Raw genomic sequence first — 16,389 nt, forward strand, 5'->3', positions numbered from 1 at the left:
TTTAGAAAGAACGGTTGCCTTACATGAACATAGGCCTCTTATAAATACACGTGGCGTGGACATGAGGTGTATATGACGTTTTAGTACAGACAATCAATGACAAATGCTAGAGCATAATCTTCATTCAATACTAAATAACTGCAAAGAAACACAGTACACCTCGAAAGCTAAATTGCGAGTGATTTTTGTGAAAATGCTGTGATAGTTGTTTGGTGCATGTTGCTTATATATGTATCTGCTTCTTGAGCTTCGGCTTCATATGGTCGTTACTCTATTTCATTTTTTGTTGCTGATGCTTACTCTGTTAACAACACATACGCATTAATATATAGGCTTCTGTTTGCATTTTTTTCTTGCTTGGTTGCTGTACCTTCCTTGTAACGGATATACCTGGACCTTTGTCAAGCTGTCTCTACAGCGTTTAGCCCAGGTAGCCATCTAGTGCTATCTGGTGCATAAAATGAATGAACGAATGAATCTGCATCGTTCAAGGCTCCCACAGATTCATGGCTTTGGAGCCGTACTACAAAGGTAGAGCTTCAGTTTTATGAAAGAACGATTGAGGACCCTGAATGATTCTGTCTCCATGCCAAGTCCTCTATGTACCTACTGCTGGGAGCTCTAAACAGCTGTGAGAAATTTCCTCTAGCAGACTGATAAGCTCTATTGCAGGTAGAATTCGTGCATGTGCGCTGACCATTGTTTACAGCACAAAACAAAGGACCCAGCATTTCAGATCAAATCATATTACTGCTAATCATGACATTACCTTGTAGATAATGCTGATTTTATATTCCTTTTTCACGAACCTTCAATGATCCATTTCATTACTACCCTTAAGGACGGCCATGTCTCTCTGCATCAAGTGTGTTGCAGAAACAGGTTGTTCATACGACGGAGTGCAGAAAGCTATGAATTTGGCAAAGTGTGCCAAACATAAATACCGAGACGCGAGCCTGTGGCCCGATGCTGATCGCTTTCTCTCGTACAGGACCAGGGCAACCCTCCGCAGAGCTCGCACACAACCCTGGTGGTGGTGGTGCACGACGCTGACGACCAGAACCCCAGGTTCTTGGCCGAGAGGTACTTCGTCCAGCTGCACGACAACATCCGCGTGGTGAGACGATGCGCTCCTTCTTATTTTCAAAGTCAAGCCTCGCAAAAGCTGTGCTGGCACGCAGTGCGCAGTGACAGAAAAAAAAAATGTTTAAATGAGTCCCAGTGCGATGGGGAGAGAAGCAAGACTTCCGTTACATGATTTCCGCGAAACCAGCCGACACTGAATTTTGACAGTAAGGAAGGGAGACGCCACGTTGTGCGTCACATACCTTGGTATGAGCGCGATACGACCAGACCTCAACTAGGTATATTACTGAAACCTCTCGACATGGTGTAAAAGAGCGCAAACAGTTCCTTTGTTGCTGCATGTCACTGTACTGATAAACAACCGGCATGCTTCCCGTCTATCGCGGCATATCGCAGCGCATTAATATCTGATGAAAACGTCCCCCCCCCCCCCCCCAATGTCTATTGCTTCCTTCGTTTCAGTTTCGTGGGCATAGTGGCAAATAGAGAAAGACATTTGTGGAATCCGGAGAACAGTATATGATGAATCACCGATGTCGAAGTAGTGATGTTACATTGCAGTAGTACAAGAATTCATTGCGCAATGTCTCATGTGTCCACATTCCTAGCATTGCGAAAACCTATGTATCGAAAATGAGCGTAGTAAGAAGCAGAGAGCACCGGCTTCTGAGCACTCATGGAACCAGTAAGCAATCAGCACTTTGGCATTTTTTTCCCGTTTGAACTTCGAATTTGGCTCTTGCACTTCTCCTCCGCATAACGTCGGATGGAAAGTGTTAGGTGGTCTTGAAAAGAGACAACCGCCAGCTTGGTCGGCGCAATACGCCGTTTCAGCGAGAGCGTCAACTTTTCGTAACACCCTGAATCAGGCGAGTCCGCATATACCCGGGCAACAATAACCTCCGGGACTACGTCATCGCAGGCGTGTTCGTTGTCTGCCGCGGACACACAATAGAGAGAAGAAGGAGGAAAAAACAAGGAGAGGAAGATAGAAGAAAACAAGAAGCCTCTGTCGCGTGAGTATAAGTAAGGCCTGCTCGACAAACAAGAAATAGGAGCGGATCCGCTGTCACGACGCGTGCTCTGCCCTCCTGATGTACGCCGCCTTGGCGTGAGGGGCGAAACGCAAACTTTCATTAACGCCACGCCCCTCCTGGTCCTGCCACCCGAAGAACAAAGGGCTCTCCCCGACGGCCATGCGCCGCCACGCGTGCGACGACGCTCTTGTTCTCGGATGCCGCGCGCGTTCGTCGCTACGCGACCGTGACGATGGTGGTGGAGCGGGGATGCCTGCGACGTCAGTCCAGGCTTCAGCGCTCTTGAACCAGGCTGACCTTTGATACGCCTACCGAAGGCTGTGGGCTTCTAGTAGTAGTAGTAGTAGTAGTAGTAGTAGTAGTAGTAGTAGTAGTAGTAGTAGTAGTAGTAGTAGTAGTAGTAGTAGTAATAATAATAATAATAATAATAATAATAATAATAATAATAATAATAATACCACCACTGGTCATACACTGAAAGCCGTCAGGAAATATTCCGCTTGGGCGATAGAAGGAAAACAACAACAACAAAAAAGGTGGCTAGCACGCGGCTAAATGACTGTCACACTCAACATCGGATAATGAAAGTATGAGCGGCGCCTTGGACTCTTCATTAGGAAGCTCAAGAGCTGTAATTTGTGACACGAAAGAAAATGTACAAAACTTTAAAGCTACGATTACTACGTTACGTGACATGAGCTTATATAGGTTTGTCACTAATGAAAATTTCGTTGCATTACTTTAATTACGTGATACCAGTGTCGCGAGAGGAAAAGAAGTGGTAATATAGCTAGTCAGAGAGGCGAAAACTGGCTGGTTTCACACAAGGTAATCAAATGTTAAAGCAGTACTCGTGGAGCCGTAGTGGCTCCTTCGAAAGTGAAAGGGCTATGCGTCTATGCGTTACCTTGAAACTTGCTCGTGTATGAACTTGCGCATTTTATTTATACTGCACGGACACATTTCTTTCTGCACAAATCACGGCTGCCATTAACCGTAACTCTTGGATATTCTCCGGATATTCTGTTTACCCTCCGCCACGTTCTCTTATTACCACCCTGTAGTTTGCGCTCGTCCTTGTCTACCCCAGCTCAGGTCCGGCGCTCGGGCAAATCGGCAGACTCAAGAGTCGGAGGAGCAGAGCGGCGAAACGAAGGTGTCCGTGGCATTGCTAATGGGGGACACCGGTGTCACACTCACGGGCTGCGTCAGGGACTTGAGATGTGACGCGGCCGCGCGCCGTCATCGCTCCGTGGGTCGCGTATGCGGGCAGCGTGCATAGCATGCAGCATGGGCGCTCTCTCCATGCGTGCGACGGACACCGCATCGGCAGCGTTCCGTCGCATGCAAGAGCGCGAGCGAGGATGCTCGCGCGAGCCCGAGGGTACGTGCTCGCCCGAAGCCCTCCGCCGCTCAGTGGCCCGTGGTCCCGCGCCTGAGCGCGCTCGGCGAAGAGGGCTAGGCTGGGTGTCTTTTCTTCGCGACACCCGTACCGTGACCCGAAGCATATCCGACGATGACCTTCGGTCGCGAACGTTACCCCCGCAGCCGATTCGCTTTGTCGCCGGGAGCGGCCCCCGGCTTCAGTGACCGTGTCGCGCTCACCGTTTCGCCGGCGCGGGAGGAGGCGTCGCGTCTTTCGGTGGTGCGCTGCTCTGCTGGCTGCGCGCGGCTGGAGAAGGCCCGTAGGGCAAGGCACGCGTTCCTGTCGTTAACGCCGAAGAGGCAGCAGCAGGAGCGCGATGATCTTTTGGTCAGTTGACTTTTTATTTACATGAACTATAGATTATCACGCTGTCAGTTCAGTTAGTTGAGTCTGCGTGAGCAAGTGGTGTTGATGGCGGAGCCGTGGTTTCATTAGGTTGAGGAAATGCTTACGCCATTTCCCTCCTGTCTATGACAATGCACACTGACAAAGCTGCACAAAGATTGCAAATAGCGCTAGGTGGCGCGTATTACACGCGTAAGTGCTGCTTTCACTTTATCTTCTGAAACGTGCATTTGTGTGATGGGCTTTGCGGTCGAATTATATGCGCTGGTTACGTTTTACTTCCGCCCTTACCTTGTCCTATCCCCTAAACTGTGCGAATACATACAATCTCTTCAAACAACTCATTCGGAAACCTGTGCGCAACCTAACTAATCTTACATTATCTTCATATAAATGGTGGTAAAATTGAATCTGAGCTACGAATCGCGACTACATCTCTCACCTTTTGTAGTTTGGGGCGGAAGCGTAAAACAGGAGGGGATTAGGGGCGCGGGAGTTCCCTAAAACGGTCGTCGCATCCTGAGTACCGGTGACTGGTCAGCAAAAGCTTCCCGACTAGGGTTTGAATAAAAACGTTCCGCAAGAATGCCACTGCGTTGACTGATCGCACTGACCACAATAGATGACCGCAAGCGTGGTTGGGACATGAGCAGACAAAATTGCCTTGCTCTCTTGTCATTGTTTTTAGCGAATGATGTTTTAGAATCATGATTGCATTCAGAAGCAATCCACGAAGCAACTTCAAATCACTAAAAGAAATGCTTGTCTACTCACATAATGCGCCACAGAAAATGAGATATGCTTGCGCTAGTACCCTTCCTCATATTCTCAGACGACGTTAACATCTATAGATGTTCAGTAAGAATAACACTGTTGCGTACAATGTCGAGAACGCAGGCGGGCGCGCCTGTAATTTGTATGCTAGTCGATCACTGTCTGTGCGGTCGCTGTAGCGAAAACGAGAATGGTCATGTCTCCAGTTGTACTCTGCAAACGGCAACGGGTAGCTTACCGGAACCGTTCAAGACGTCGGACGACTCGGAAAGGTACCTTCCGCATCGGAGACCGACGGGTGCTGCCCCACTCGCCACCTCAAAAGGTGCTAGAAGGACTCAATCTGGTACCGATGAGCACTCCGCCAGGACCTGCCAAGGGGTGACGCCGGGTCAGAAACCCCAGCTGGTTTGCACAAGCATGCCTGAATGCAAGCGGCAAGACATTGGGAATTCTGAGAACGAGTCGACAATCATCGCGGACCACAACGTGGCGAACCTTTCAGACCAAGATATGGGCGAGGGTGGCTTTCGAACTCTGCGCCATCGTAGAGACAGGACGGTCGGTATTCCAGAGCTAAACACTCCAGCATCAAAAAGAGCTGATTTAAGGCAAGTGAACCCTGTTGTCCTATACTCTGGGATTGAAACTATTCTAGGTGGATCCCTAGTCAAGAGCGAGGTCACAGCACAGGGAGCATTGCTTTGGCATGTAGTGACAGAAGGACAAGCTAACGTCCTTCTAGAGACCAAGAATATCGGCGGTATAGCCATGTCTGCCCGTGCCCCGCACAGCTATATGAAAAATACGTGCCTTGTTTGTTAGAGGAGTCCCAAAATGGTACTCGCATGAAGAGCTGCTCACCTTCCCGAGGACTCAGGGAGTATTCCATGCAACAAGAATCATCCGTCGGGTCCAAACCCCGTGAGAGTCGAAAATGGGAGTCAATGCGTACTTACTCTGTGGTTTTCACATTTGCTCCAAATTCTGAACGCCCGGAGAAGATCAACCTCAGTTTTACCTGACACGAGCTTCTCGACTACGCAGAGGTAACACCTCACTGTTTTAAGTGCCAGCGATTCGGACATATAGCTAAGTACTGTCATATGGAACAGAGATGTAAGCGCTGTGGGGGCCTCAGGACTTTAAGACGTGTGCAAGTAAAGATACTTTTGCGTGCTAACTGCGGCGGCGACCACCCAACCAGTTACGGCCGATGTCCTGCACGGACAGCTGCTCAGCGAAGCAATAATATGTTTGTCTTGGGTTCGAAGGTTGCAAGCATACGCAATGAATCGACCTCAGGTACCACCTGGATGCGGTCAGCAGGAAAGCTGCCAGAATGTGATACGTGCTTTGCTCACGGCACTGCGCTCGCACGTCGCGACATGCCCGAGAGTTTAACGAAGGATATGCTTGAAGCAATGCTGGCTGTTCAGTCAGTAATACTCTTCTCTACTTCCACATACCCTTAGTAGCATATTGACAATTTATCGCCCACTTGGCCCATTCCGCCGTTCAAAAGTGCCCTTATTAATGCAATGGAACTGCGTCGGTATTCTACAGCGTCTGTGCGAATTTAGTCTTTTCCTTCGAGACTTCCCTATACCAATTCTAGCCCTCTCGGAAGCTGGTCTCCGAAATGGAAGGACGATCCCAGGGCACATCAGGCACGGCAATCCGAGCGTACCGTCACTTACAAATGGAAGTGTCATGATATACAGCAGGCGAAAAATACCTCACGTCGCCTTAACAGTTCAAGACCTTTGCTCAACCTTCTTGGAAGTCGCTGCTGTGCAAGTGTGCCTAGGAAACCGAAAACTCAGTGTGTTGTCGGCGTGCATAAGTCCACGAAGGAAGGTCTCCATGAAGGGGTTTATAAAAGACCTTTGCATTCGTTGCTCGCCTCCTAGAATAATCTGTGACGATTGAAACGTACATCATTCGCTCTGGGGAGATAATAATATATATGTTTGAAGCAAATAATTTGTAGCAGCCGCGGATGCTGCTGACTTATATGTGGGGAACCATGGCAAACCGGCTTTCTTCAGTCATCGGTTCATGGAGTACTGTCGACCTCGTGTTACGTTTACAGAGCTTTTGGCTTCATCGACAATGACCCCGGACATGATGGGCAGTGACCATTTTCCGATATTCACCAACATCACCGGATTTAAGAAATCAAATATTAATTAGAGTACCAAAACACGCACAAAAAAGCACTTGTTGCGTTGAAAGAAACGTATTGCTGCCAAAGACCGCAATGAGAAAGCGTCGTGATGAAATATCGTTGTTATCTTTGAGGAGCGAAAGAATAGCAAACTTTTGGAAAGACTTCATTAGGCCCTGCTTACTGAATACTACGTGCATGCATCCGATGGAAAAAGAAGAGCGTTAAGCTCTCATTCTTGGACTTACCATGGATTGCTCTCACTATATCTATAGCATTCTTAACTCTGAGATCGGCTCTGGAGATCGGCTCTAGATATCTCACTCTAATGCCAAAGGGACCAACTAGGAGAGAGCACTCGTCTTGTTCTCTGGATCTAATCCACTGCTCATGACTACAGCGAAGCTCTATCGAAATCCTTACTCTGCATATAGCCTGCTTGTTGCTGCTGACAACGAAACCATCATGTAATGTTGCTGTTCTTGCCATGTGCGCCGTTATTTTATTTGTGTCTTTTTTTCTGTTTTTTGTTGCTTTTCTTAGGATTTACCTTCTTTGACATAGGCATTTGTCAAAGAAATGGTCGTGTAGCATGTGTAACGCAGACTGTCTGCTTGCAGGGCACGCCACTCGACGTGAAGCCAAGCAAGATCGAGGCCGAAGACCCCGACGAAGAGATCAGGGCGCCGATCAAGTACACCTTCAATTCAGGTACGATTCCGGTGGCGACAAGAAAGCGTACATCTTTAAAGCTGCATGGCCAGGTTTTAATGCGACTCACATTCTCAGGATATTTCACGCCACGGGGGAGGGGAGGGAGTGTGCGGAGGTGTTATTATCGGCTTCTGCAGAACCACTTTTCGGGCTAATAACTTCACCACATTAATTCTATAATGAAACGACAACGGTGGTAAGCAGCGCACGAAATGTGCTGTGTGTGTGACGGTGAATGAGAGGAAGAGAGACTAAACATGCTCACTATCCGCGGGACCAACTTTCAGTAAAGCCAGTGATCTTTAGAAACGGTGGTATTGGTGTTAGGCGGCCATTTTTATCGTCTAGCGGTCATATTTGACAGCAGTGTCTGTGAGAACGCGCAATAAATCTTGCTTGAGACAGGCATCATCGTACGTCTGCGCATTCATCCGTTGACATAAACTGAACAGCGGTAGCATTAACATCTGTATTCATCGTCTCTCCCGATCTGTTGCCCACGTCGTGCAGATGCCCCCGAGTACTCGTACTTCGACCTGCACCCACAGACGGGTCACGTGTCCCTGGCACGACCGCTGCCCGAGGGATTCGCGCTGCCCGTGACGCTGGTGGTGCGAGCCACGCAGCACGACAACCCGGATCGGTTCACGCTCACCACGCTCACGCTCACCGCCGACAGGTTCCCGCCCCATGAACTGCACTTCCTCCAGGTGAGGCGTGTGCCTTTTACTGGCGACCACTGAGCGAATCGCTATCGAAGTCCACATGTCGGCTCTTCAAAACCCTCACGAATACTGAAATCAGCAGTTCGAAATCATGAATTGAATTTGCTGTTTTTTTTTCTGTAGATGAAATGTGCGTTAGTGTATCAGAGCAATGCTATATAAACTTAGTGGACAAGGCTAATTTGCTGCCGTTCGTCTAACAACCGACGCGTGAGTTTTCTGCCGTGCTCTCTAAACAACAGGCTCATGCAACTGCCATCTATGGTTGAGCACTAAAATTTTTGTTGCCCGACTGTCAGCTCGAAAGAGGCACCGATATCACGTGCACAGATGTTCATTCGCATTACTACTTTCAATTACGTTTTGTAGATGAGCAGCTGTACAATCTTAAAGAGAAGCTAGAACTTATAAGGATAACCGGTGCTGTTCTCCGCAGTAAGGCAATACATCACAGGCCTTATTGCGCGCTGTATTCAGCAACATGAAACCAAAAAAAAAAATAATCCTGCTTGTTCTCTCCACAGATTCTAGCCGTCATCATATGATGACCGTATGTACGCCATGTATCGTAGAGGAAGCATGGTCTGTGACAAACCAGCGTCGGGTGTTTTCTTCTTTTTTTTTTACCCACCGTCAATGGCGTAGACTCCCATTGGCTGTTCGGCAAAGGTTTGCGCAGCTATCACAATTTGATTGAGGAATAGAGACTCAACGGCTCGTAGTTTCCTTCATCCAAAGCCGCGCCATCGCTGTGCTTGTGGTCTGCACTAGTCTATACAAGCACTATTTTTTTGCTAACAAAAGGAGCATTTTTTCTGTATAGGGGCGAAAAGATATATTAATTTAATTGTCTTCCATCCATAAGAGTAGATTAAGAGGTTAAGGAGAAGAAGAAGTTGGGCAGGACATGTAATGCTTATGGCAGATAATCCGTGGCCCATTAGGGTTACAGAATGGGTACCCAGTGAAAGGAAGCGCACTAGAAGACGGCCAATAATTAGATGGTGTGATGAAATCAGTAAACTTGCAGGCTTTGTGAGAATCGAGCCAGCTGACGCAGAACAATGGGAATTGGTGATCGGTGGGAAAGACCCTCGTCCCGCAGTGGGCATGAAAACAGGGTAATGTTTATGATAAATATGGTGAACACGACAATAATTATGAAATTGGACTCCGTTTACAAGAAATAAATGACGAGCTATCTAATTTGCACAACGTGAACCATGAACAGTGAACCTTCCTTATAGCACGTGAACCGAAGCTATAACGAAGCTCCGTATTTACACTATAGTTTCACGAGATCAAGGCTGTATTCAGCGGATACAAATTTTCTGTTGTTGGACCAAAGTGATCTCCCACCATTTTAGCGCTCACTTTGATATGCGACACTGTTTCTACAGACTAGCAATATAATACAGTGTTTTAGCGATTAGCATAAACCGTACGTGCACCTTTTAAAATTATCCGTTGAATTACACAACCCACAATGGAGTGGTCTAGCTCCGGTTGAATTCCAGGTTAGATGAACGATATAATTTTATCGCGAATCATTCCTGGCGAGCGATACTTCGGCATTGAAACACGGCCCACCGTTGATCTGATCATATAAAATTCATCGCTGTTTGATGAAAAGTGTAGCTCTCTGATGTAAATGACAAGTACTATTGCAACCGGCGTGATTGAAGCTTCGTAAAGTACAAGTATGCGCTAGGAAAACCTACCTATAGGCCATGACACAGATTGTAGTGTTCGAAGACTGAACGTAATGTTTTTTCTTTATTTTTCAGCACTGTGGGTCACTATTTTTACTCATATTTCATAACTCACAGCTGAACCCTCCCATGTCGAAAACATCAATGTGCCCCATATCCAATAATCCCATTTAATTATATCCAAGTTTTCCGTATGATAATGGAGGCCCTTATGTTCCCGTATATCATGTGGGGCATGGTCTATATGAACATAGGAGGTCCTATACAAAAATCGTTTGTTCCCGTATATTGTATAGGCAAGTCTCATGCGATTATACTGACATATGGCAATTGAAAATAAAACGCCACGCCGCTGCATACTCTACTGGTAAGAATATCGCACGCGTAATAAAACGCCATGTGCTCCTATGATATATGGTATATATGTTCCCATATATATTGGATATATATGTTCTCATGTATCACATGGGAAAAGCTCCACATGATTTAGATGAACATACGGATTTTATATGGGATCTCCATAACCTCATATAATCATATGGGACTTGAATAATGGATACTCTTATGTTCCCGCATATCATATGGGCCGTAGCCCATAGTTTGTACGGTTTTTTATATGGGTTCTTCAAACTTTCATATAATCATATTGGACTTTCCCTACCTGATGCACGAGAACATACATGTTTTTATTTGGGAACCCCTTATCTTCATGTGAGATTAGTTGATATGGGGTAATGCGCATTTCCGATGGGGCCACCATGAAAATTTAATACAGCCATTGCAGCTACAAAATTAATTCTGGGGTTTTATGTGCCGAAACCGCGATCTAATTATGAGACACGTTGTAAAAGAGGACTCGGGATTAATTTATAGTTAGACCAGCAGGTTTACTTTGCGTGCACTTAATGCATGGTGCACAGGCTTTTTGCATTTCGCCCCCATCTAAATCCGACCAGCGCGTCGGGGGATCGCACCCGCGACCTCGAGACCTGTGTGTGTGTGTGTGTGTGTGTGTGTGTGTGTGTGTGTGTGTGTGTGCGTGCGTGCGTGCGTGCGTGCGTGCGTGCGTGTGTGTGTGTGTGTGTGTGTGTGTGTGTGTGTGTGTGTGTGTGCGTGTGTGTGTGTGTGTGTGTGTGTGTGTGTGTGTGTGTGTGTGTGTGTGTGTGTGTGTGTGTGTGTGTGTGTGTGTGTTCCTTCTTCGTCCACCGTCGTTGTCGCGCCTTCACTTCAGATCTAGCAGCGCAACGCCGTATATAGCCGTTAAGTCACCACGGCGGGTAATCGTCGTAGCCACATGCAAGGCTAATCGGGCAGGCAGCTAAACCACGCGGTGCGGCTTACTCTCTTTCCCGACCTGCGCGCAGGACGAGTACGAGGCCCGCGTGCTCGAGAGCACCCCTCCCGGCCAGGCGGTGCTGACGATGCAGACGACGCGCGGTGCCGCCGACAAGGGCGGCGTACGCTTCGAGCTGATGGACGACGGCAGCGGGGACGCGGCCTCGTTCGCCGTCCACGCTTCGGGCGAGCTCATCCTGGCCCAGCCGCTCGACTACGAGGCCAAGCAGCTCTACATGCTGCAGGTCAGTCAGCGTTCCTCGTGATTGGCGTCGAGGCAGCCACAAATGAAATACACGCTTGAAGCACACCGCGAAGTTTCCGTTTCGTGACGAAGAAGTATTTGGACTCGGTAGTTTCTAATTTGCGCCTCTGCATTTGCATAATCAAAACCTGAAAAATATGAAGTATTACCTAACGTCTCCTCTAAGTGCCGCCCAGAGCTCACGTGAAGACGGTGTACGTTTTCGCTAGCTGCCAAGATAAGCGTAACAGAGTGCAGCACTATGTCACTGGCCTTAAAGGAAGCACCTCCATAGATTTGTGTGCATCGACCTTTTCTTTTTAGCTGGTTGGCCTCAGTTGCGTCACAAAGTACAAAGCTCCAAATTCTAAAACACTCCTCAAGAGCTAAAACAAGAACCTCTTTCGTAGTAGCGTCTAGCAATTCGACGATAGATTTGCAACGAAACAACTGGCAGAAGATCTGACTTGACATTTCTTAAGCTTGTGCCCCGCTTCAGGCAAAAAGTACGCCTTGCCACTGCCTGCTGAGCTTCTGAAGATGCGCGAGTAGAAATAAAAAATTTCAGCCACATCTTGTTTGACAAGCTTGTGAAAACCTTTGTGAGTGTGTACTGGATGTGTTTGGCCATCGTCATGCAATTCTAAGTAATGCGTGCTGCAACATAAACCGTCGCGTTGCCGTATTTGCCCCCGCAGGTTCTGGCTACCGACGGCAAGCACAGCGACGTTGCGCGCGTCAACGTGAGCGTGCTGGACGTGAACGACAACGACCCGCAGTTCGCTCAGCCGCGCTACTCGTTCGTACTCACCGAACCTGACACCGTGCGCCAGGGGGCGCTCGTGGGTCGAGTTGAAGCATCGGACGCCGACGCCGGCGACTCGGTGCAGCTGGCCATCGACGGGCCCTCAGCGCGCCTCTTCACCATCAACAACCGCGGCGAGGTGAGTGGGATGCTTTGCGCACTAGAGCCCGGTAAAGCCGTGAGTGAATTATGCCGGTGATTACTGGCATGGAGGAATGGATGAACATATCAGGTGGGAAAGATGGCGTTTCGTGGCTTGAAGTGCATGACGCAGGCTAGTGCATGTAGAAGCAAAGCGCTGGGTCGTCACCTTTCCTTGTCATTCCTTGCATTAATGCGAAGCATTATTCGCCACATTACAGGCGCTTTGTGCTAGGTAGGTAGGTTCTCGCCTCGCCTCGTTCTGAACCTCTTCGGTAAAAAGTGTGGCCCATGGTAGTATCGAACGTCTCACTTCCAGAACAACAGCCTGATGCTCTGACAGTTAGGCTACAGTCGCGCGAGTACTTCTCTCTTGACGAAGCGGATTATTGCTTTGGCGCGTTTGCCGCGGGCGTCAAATGCCAGTTTCTCGAATTCTCCCCTTGCCACAGCTTGCCCTTTTGCAACCGAACAATCGGTGTGTTGCAAAATTGCGTCGTACGTCCGGAGCACAAATCGTGCCGTAGCCGTCACACGATCTTTGTCACCGCCGTCGTCTTGCTGCTGTCGTCACACACACGTTCACCTCAGGCGCACAACTGCTCGCCTTACGCGAACACGTTGGTCCACCTGGTAACGCTCTCAGGAACACCGAACGAGGCAAGATAGCCAGCTATATATCTGCAGCATGCTTCGCATAACATCGATTTCCGCAGTGTGTGGGAGCTGCATATTTTTTTTCCTCATCCTGTCGTAAATATTTGTACTGGTTTGCGTAACTCACCATGAATTCGAACTCGTAATCGTTAAGACTTTTTCATTTCCTTTTCGCAAAAGAAAGACTGACAGTCAGACATGCGGCTCCTGTTAATGTGTGAATATCATGGAGCACCTCTTTTGTACTTGTCCTCGATGCGATGTCCAACGCCTTGCTTTCGACACCACGTTACATCAGCTTGACTTTGGAGTCAAGTCACACAGGGTCACACAGGATCACACAGTCCCTCAGGGCTGTGCATTGAAAAACGACATGAGTGCGATAATAACTTGCTTCTTTTTTTTTTCGCAGCAGGACGGATGCGGCTATGCTTCCAATGACTCAGAAAATGTCCAGAACATTTTGCGAGTTGTCCGTATTCGTCGCTAGCGCAAAGAAAGAAAAGAAAAGAAAGGAATAAATAAATAAATAAATAAATAAACAAAGAAAGAAAGAAAGAAAGAAAGAAAGGAAGAAAGAAAGAAAGAAAGAAAGAAAGAAAGAAAGAAAGAAAGAAAGAAAGAAAGAAAGAAAGAAAGAAAGAAAGAAAGAAAGCTATTGCCGCACGCGTGCCGTGTTTGAAGTGCACCGCTCTGTGAGCGCGTTTGTAATCCTGCTGTGTGTGTCTACTCGCGTACGAGAAATACTCGCCCCCCTTCGCCTTTCTATTCCTCCTTGCCCTTACCCTCCGTGTAGGGTGGCAAAGCGAACGTTCGTCTGGCTGACCTCTTTGCCTTTCCTCTTCTTGCTTTCGCTGCCTCTTCCTTTTTCGCTTGAGCAGTTGGCGAATTCAGGATAGGACGATCTAAGACGCCTCGTCGTCTCTCTGTCTGTCCCGATGTCCCCGCTGTCCCGTGCTAATGCCAATCAAGCTGGAGTGACGCTAAGCATTTACTTTAACCAAAACGTTTAGAGAACGTTTGTTTATATATTAAGCAGAAGATCGAGGGAAGATAATGTACTATCAAACAAGCAGGAGTTACAGTCAGAAAATCTGTGAGAAGAGCGGTAACCAGGTGTTCTCACGAAACTATGTTGTGCTGACACACGTGTATGCTCGAGTACGCTGTACCTCGAATATTCTTGTTAACTCGCTTGGAAGTTCTATGTACATGACGCAGCGACAGATCAAGGGCGTAGTGCAGCAGATTAGAGTGCCTGTAATTTGCCATGGCCAGTGGGCTTGTATTCTTTCGTCCATTTGCCAGAAGTACGACCGCACAGGATGCGATACCAACGAACACATTGGAAGCTCCTGTGCATAATTAATGTCGCAATAACGTGCATAGTACGGGTCAGTGAAGCGACATTGTGTGATAACCAGCAAACTGTGAAGGCGAAACGTAATGATGACCTCTCATCAAGAAATTACAGCGTTGATAAGTTATTGTCAGTGGTTTTTTAATTATTCATAGACAACCAACACTGGCGACAATAACAGAATAGGCATATGCACTGGGGATATATCCTGAATCCTTATCGAGAAAGTGTAAAGGGCGCATTCCTGCAATGGCGATCTTGCCTTGCGCAAGTAAGACAACAAGCAAGGCTCGTTCCTGACTTCGTTTCTTTTCATTTATTTTTGTTGCTTGTCTTCAAGTACCACGTGTATACTAAGAACCGTGCTACAGTCCTACATTACAACTTAACAACTGTACATGTCCACCTTACATGTCACAGACACATAAAGCTCCAAAATTTGCAGCATTCTTTTGCGCTTCAGTAGCGCCATGCTCCGAGTGCCTCGGAGAATGACTTATGCGCCACATGTGCTTCGGCGCACGCCAGGCCAAGTCAAGATTTATTTACAACGTGCACAAAGTACAGCCTTGAAGGTCATGTGTTCGTGTGCTGAGGGCCACGTGTCTTTCATAGGTGCGCATCCGGGATCTCGAGTACCTGAACTCCTCACGGTCGCACCTGGTGGTGGTGGCGACCGACAGCGGCGTCCCTCCCCGCAAGTCCACGGCGCTGGTCGAGGTGCAGTTCCCCGAGGCCCTGGTGCTGAGCAGCGGCGCGCTGGCGCCCAGGCGGGACCAGGGCAGCTTCGTGCTCATGGCTGTCTTCGGCGCCCTGCTGGGATCCCTTCTGCTCATCATCATCACGCTCACTGTGTACATACTCAAGAAGTAAGCGTCCTCCATCCTGGCAACTTAGTGCAATACCTCGATCAATTACGAAAGCGAAGAGCCACGTTGCTATCGCGAAACTGTAGGGGGCTTAACAACGTCAACACACGCGGCACCCAAAAGTTCGGGGTTTTACGTGCCGGAACCACGATATGAATATGAAGCACGCCGTAGCGGGGGACTCCAGATTAACTTTGACTACCTGGGGTTCCTTGGTGTGCACCCAATGCCCGGTACGCGGGCGTTTTTGCATTTCGCCTCCATCGACATGCGGCCGCCGTGTCCAGGATTTGATCCTGCGACCGGGCTTAGAACACACATGCCCAACATAAATGTATATTGAGTGATAGTAAATATTGCACTGTGAAGCTGCTGGCAAAAAAGAAGGAAAAAAAACATGTTACCATGTCAGGTTCGAATAGATACGTTACCAATAATCGTTGCGTAAACACAATTTTGGCACGGCGTATTTCCTTTCATATTGCTCACAGCTGCATTACCCAGTAGATTCCTTGTACACTCTGTCGCGTTACATGACGTCTAAAGGTAGTCGAGCAACGCACAGATTCAAAGTGGGGCGCTGGTGACTTTTGCCACATTCGACATCCTCAGCAAGCATTGTTTGCGATGGGATGTCCACTTACCTCGATGTCATCAAGACACGTGACGTGAAAAATTGAAAATTCATATAGAAGTGTTGTGTTAGACACTTGCAACTCTTGTGCGTTTGCGTTGTTTAAGAATTTGGAGAACGCTTAAGCTTCGTCCTTAAGAGTGGAACGCGATAACATTCAAAGATCACTGACTGCTTCTCACACTTCCCGGCAACTGCAGCGTATGTAGCCATAATGTTTACCGGGAAACGCTGGTGGCGAACCCTGTGCACGAAACCGGGCATGCTGGTAGAAATGCATGGCCGCGTGGGCCGCGATGCGGCCGAGGCGAGCGCCATCTGGAAAGCTTCGAAGGAAGCGGTGGCGCTGCTCCGC

At 48.1% G+C, this 16,389-nt stretch overlaps 1 protein-coding gene across 1 annotated transcript in view; it reads left to right on the forward strand.

The window, feature by feature from the left end:
* Nucleotides 1–16,389, forward strand: part of LOC135901443 (protocadherin-15-like) — a 320,018-nt gene that overhangs the window by 288,531 nt on the left and 15,098 nt on the right. The window contains exons 8-13 of the mRNA XM_065431252.2: nt 992–1,117; nt 7,459–7,549; nt 8,063–8,262; nt 11,354–11,569; nt 12,267–12,512; nt 15,147–15,400. Coding sequence (XP_065287324.1) covers nt 992–1,117; nt 7,459–7,549; nt 8,063–8,262; nt 11,354–11,569; nt 12,267–12,512; nt 15,147–15,400 — 1,133 coding nt within the window. The remainder of the gene's footprint in view (nt 1–991; nt 1,118–7,458; nt 7,550–8,062; nt 8,263–11,353; nt 11,570–12,266; nt 12,513–15,146; nt 15,401–16,389) is intronic.

The sequence above is a fragment of the Dermacentor albipictus genome, chromosome 1, assembly GCF_038994185.2.
Source record: "Dermacentor albipictus isolate Rhodes 1998 colony chromosome 1, USDA_Dalb.pri_finalv2, whole genome shotgun sequence".
Lineage (NCBI taxonomy): Eukaryota > Metazoa > Arthropoda > Arachnida > Ixodida > Ixodidae > Dermacentor > Dermacentor albipictus.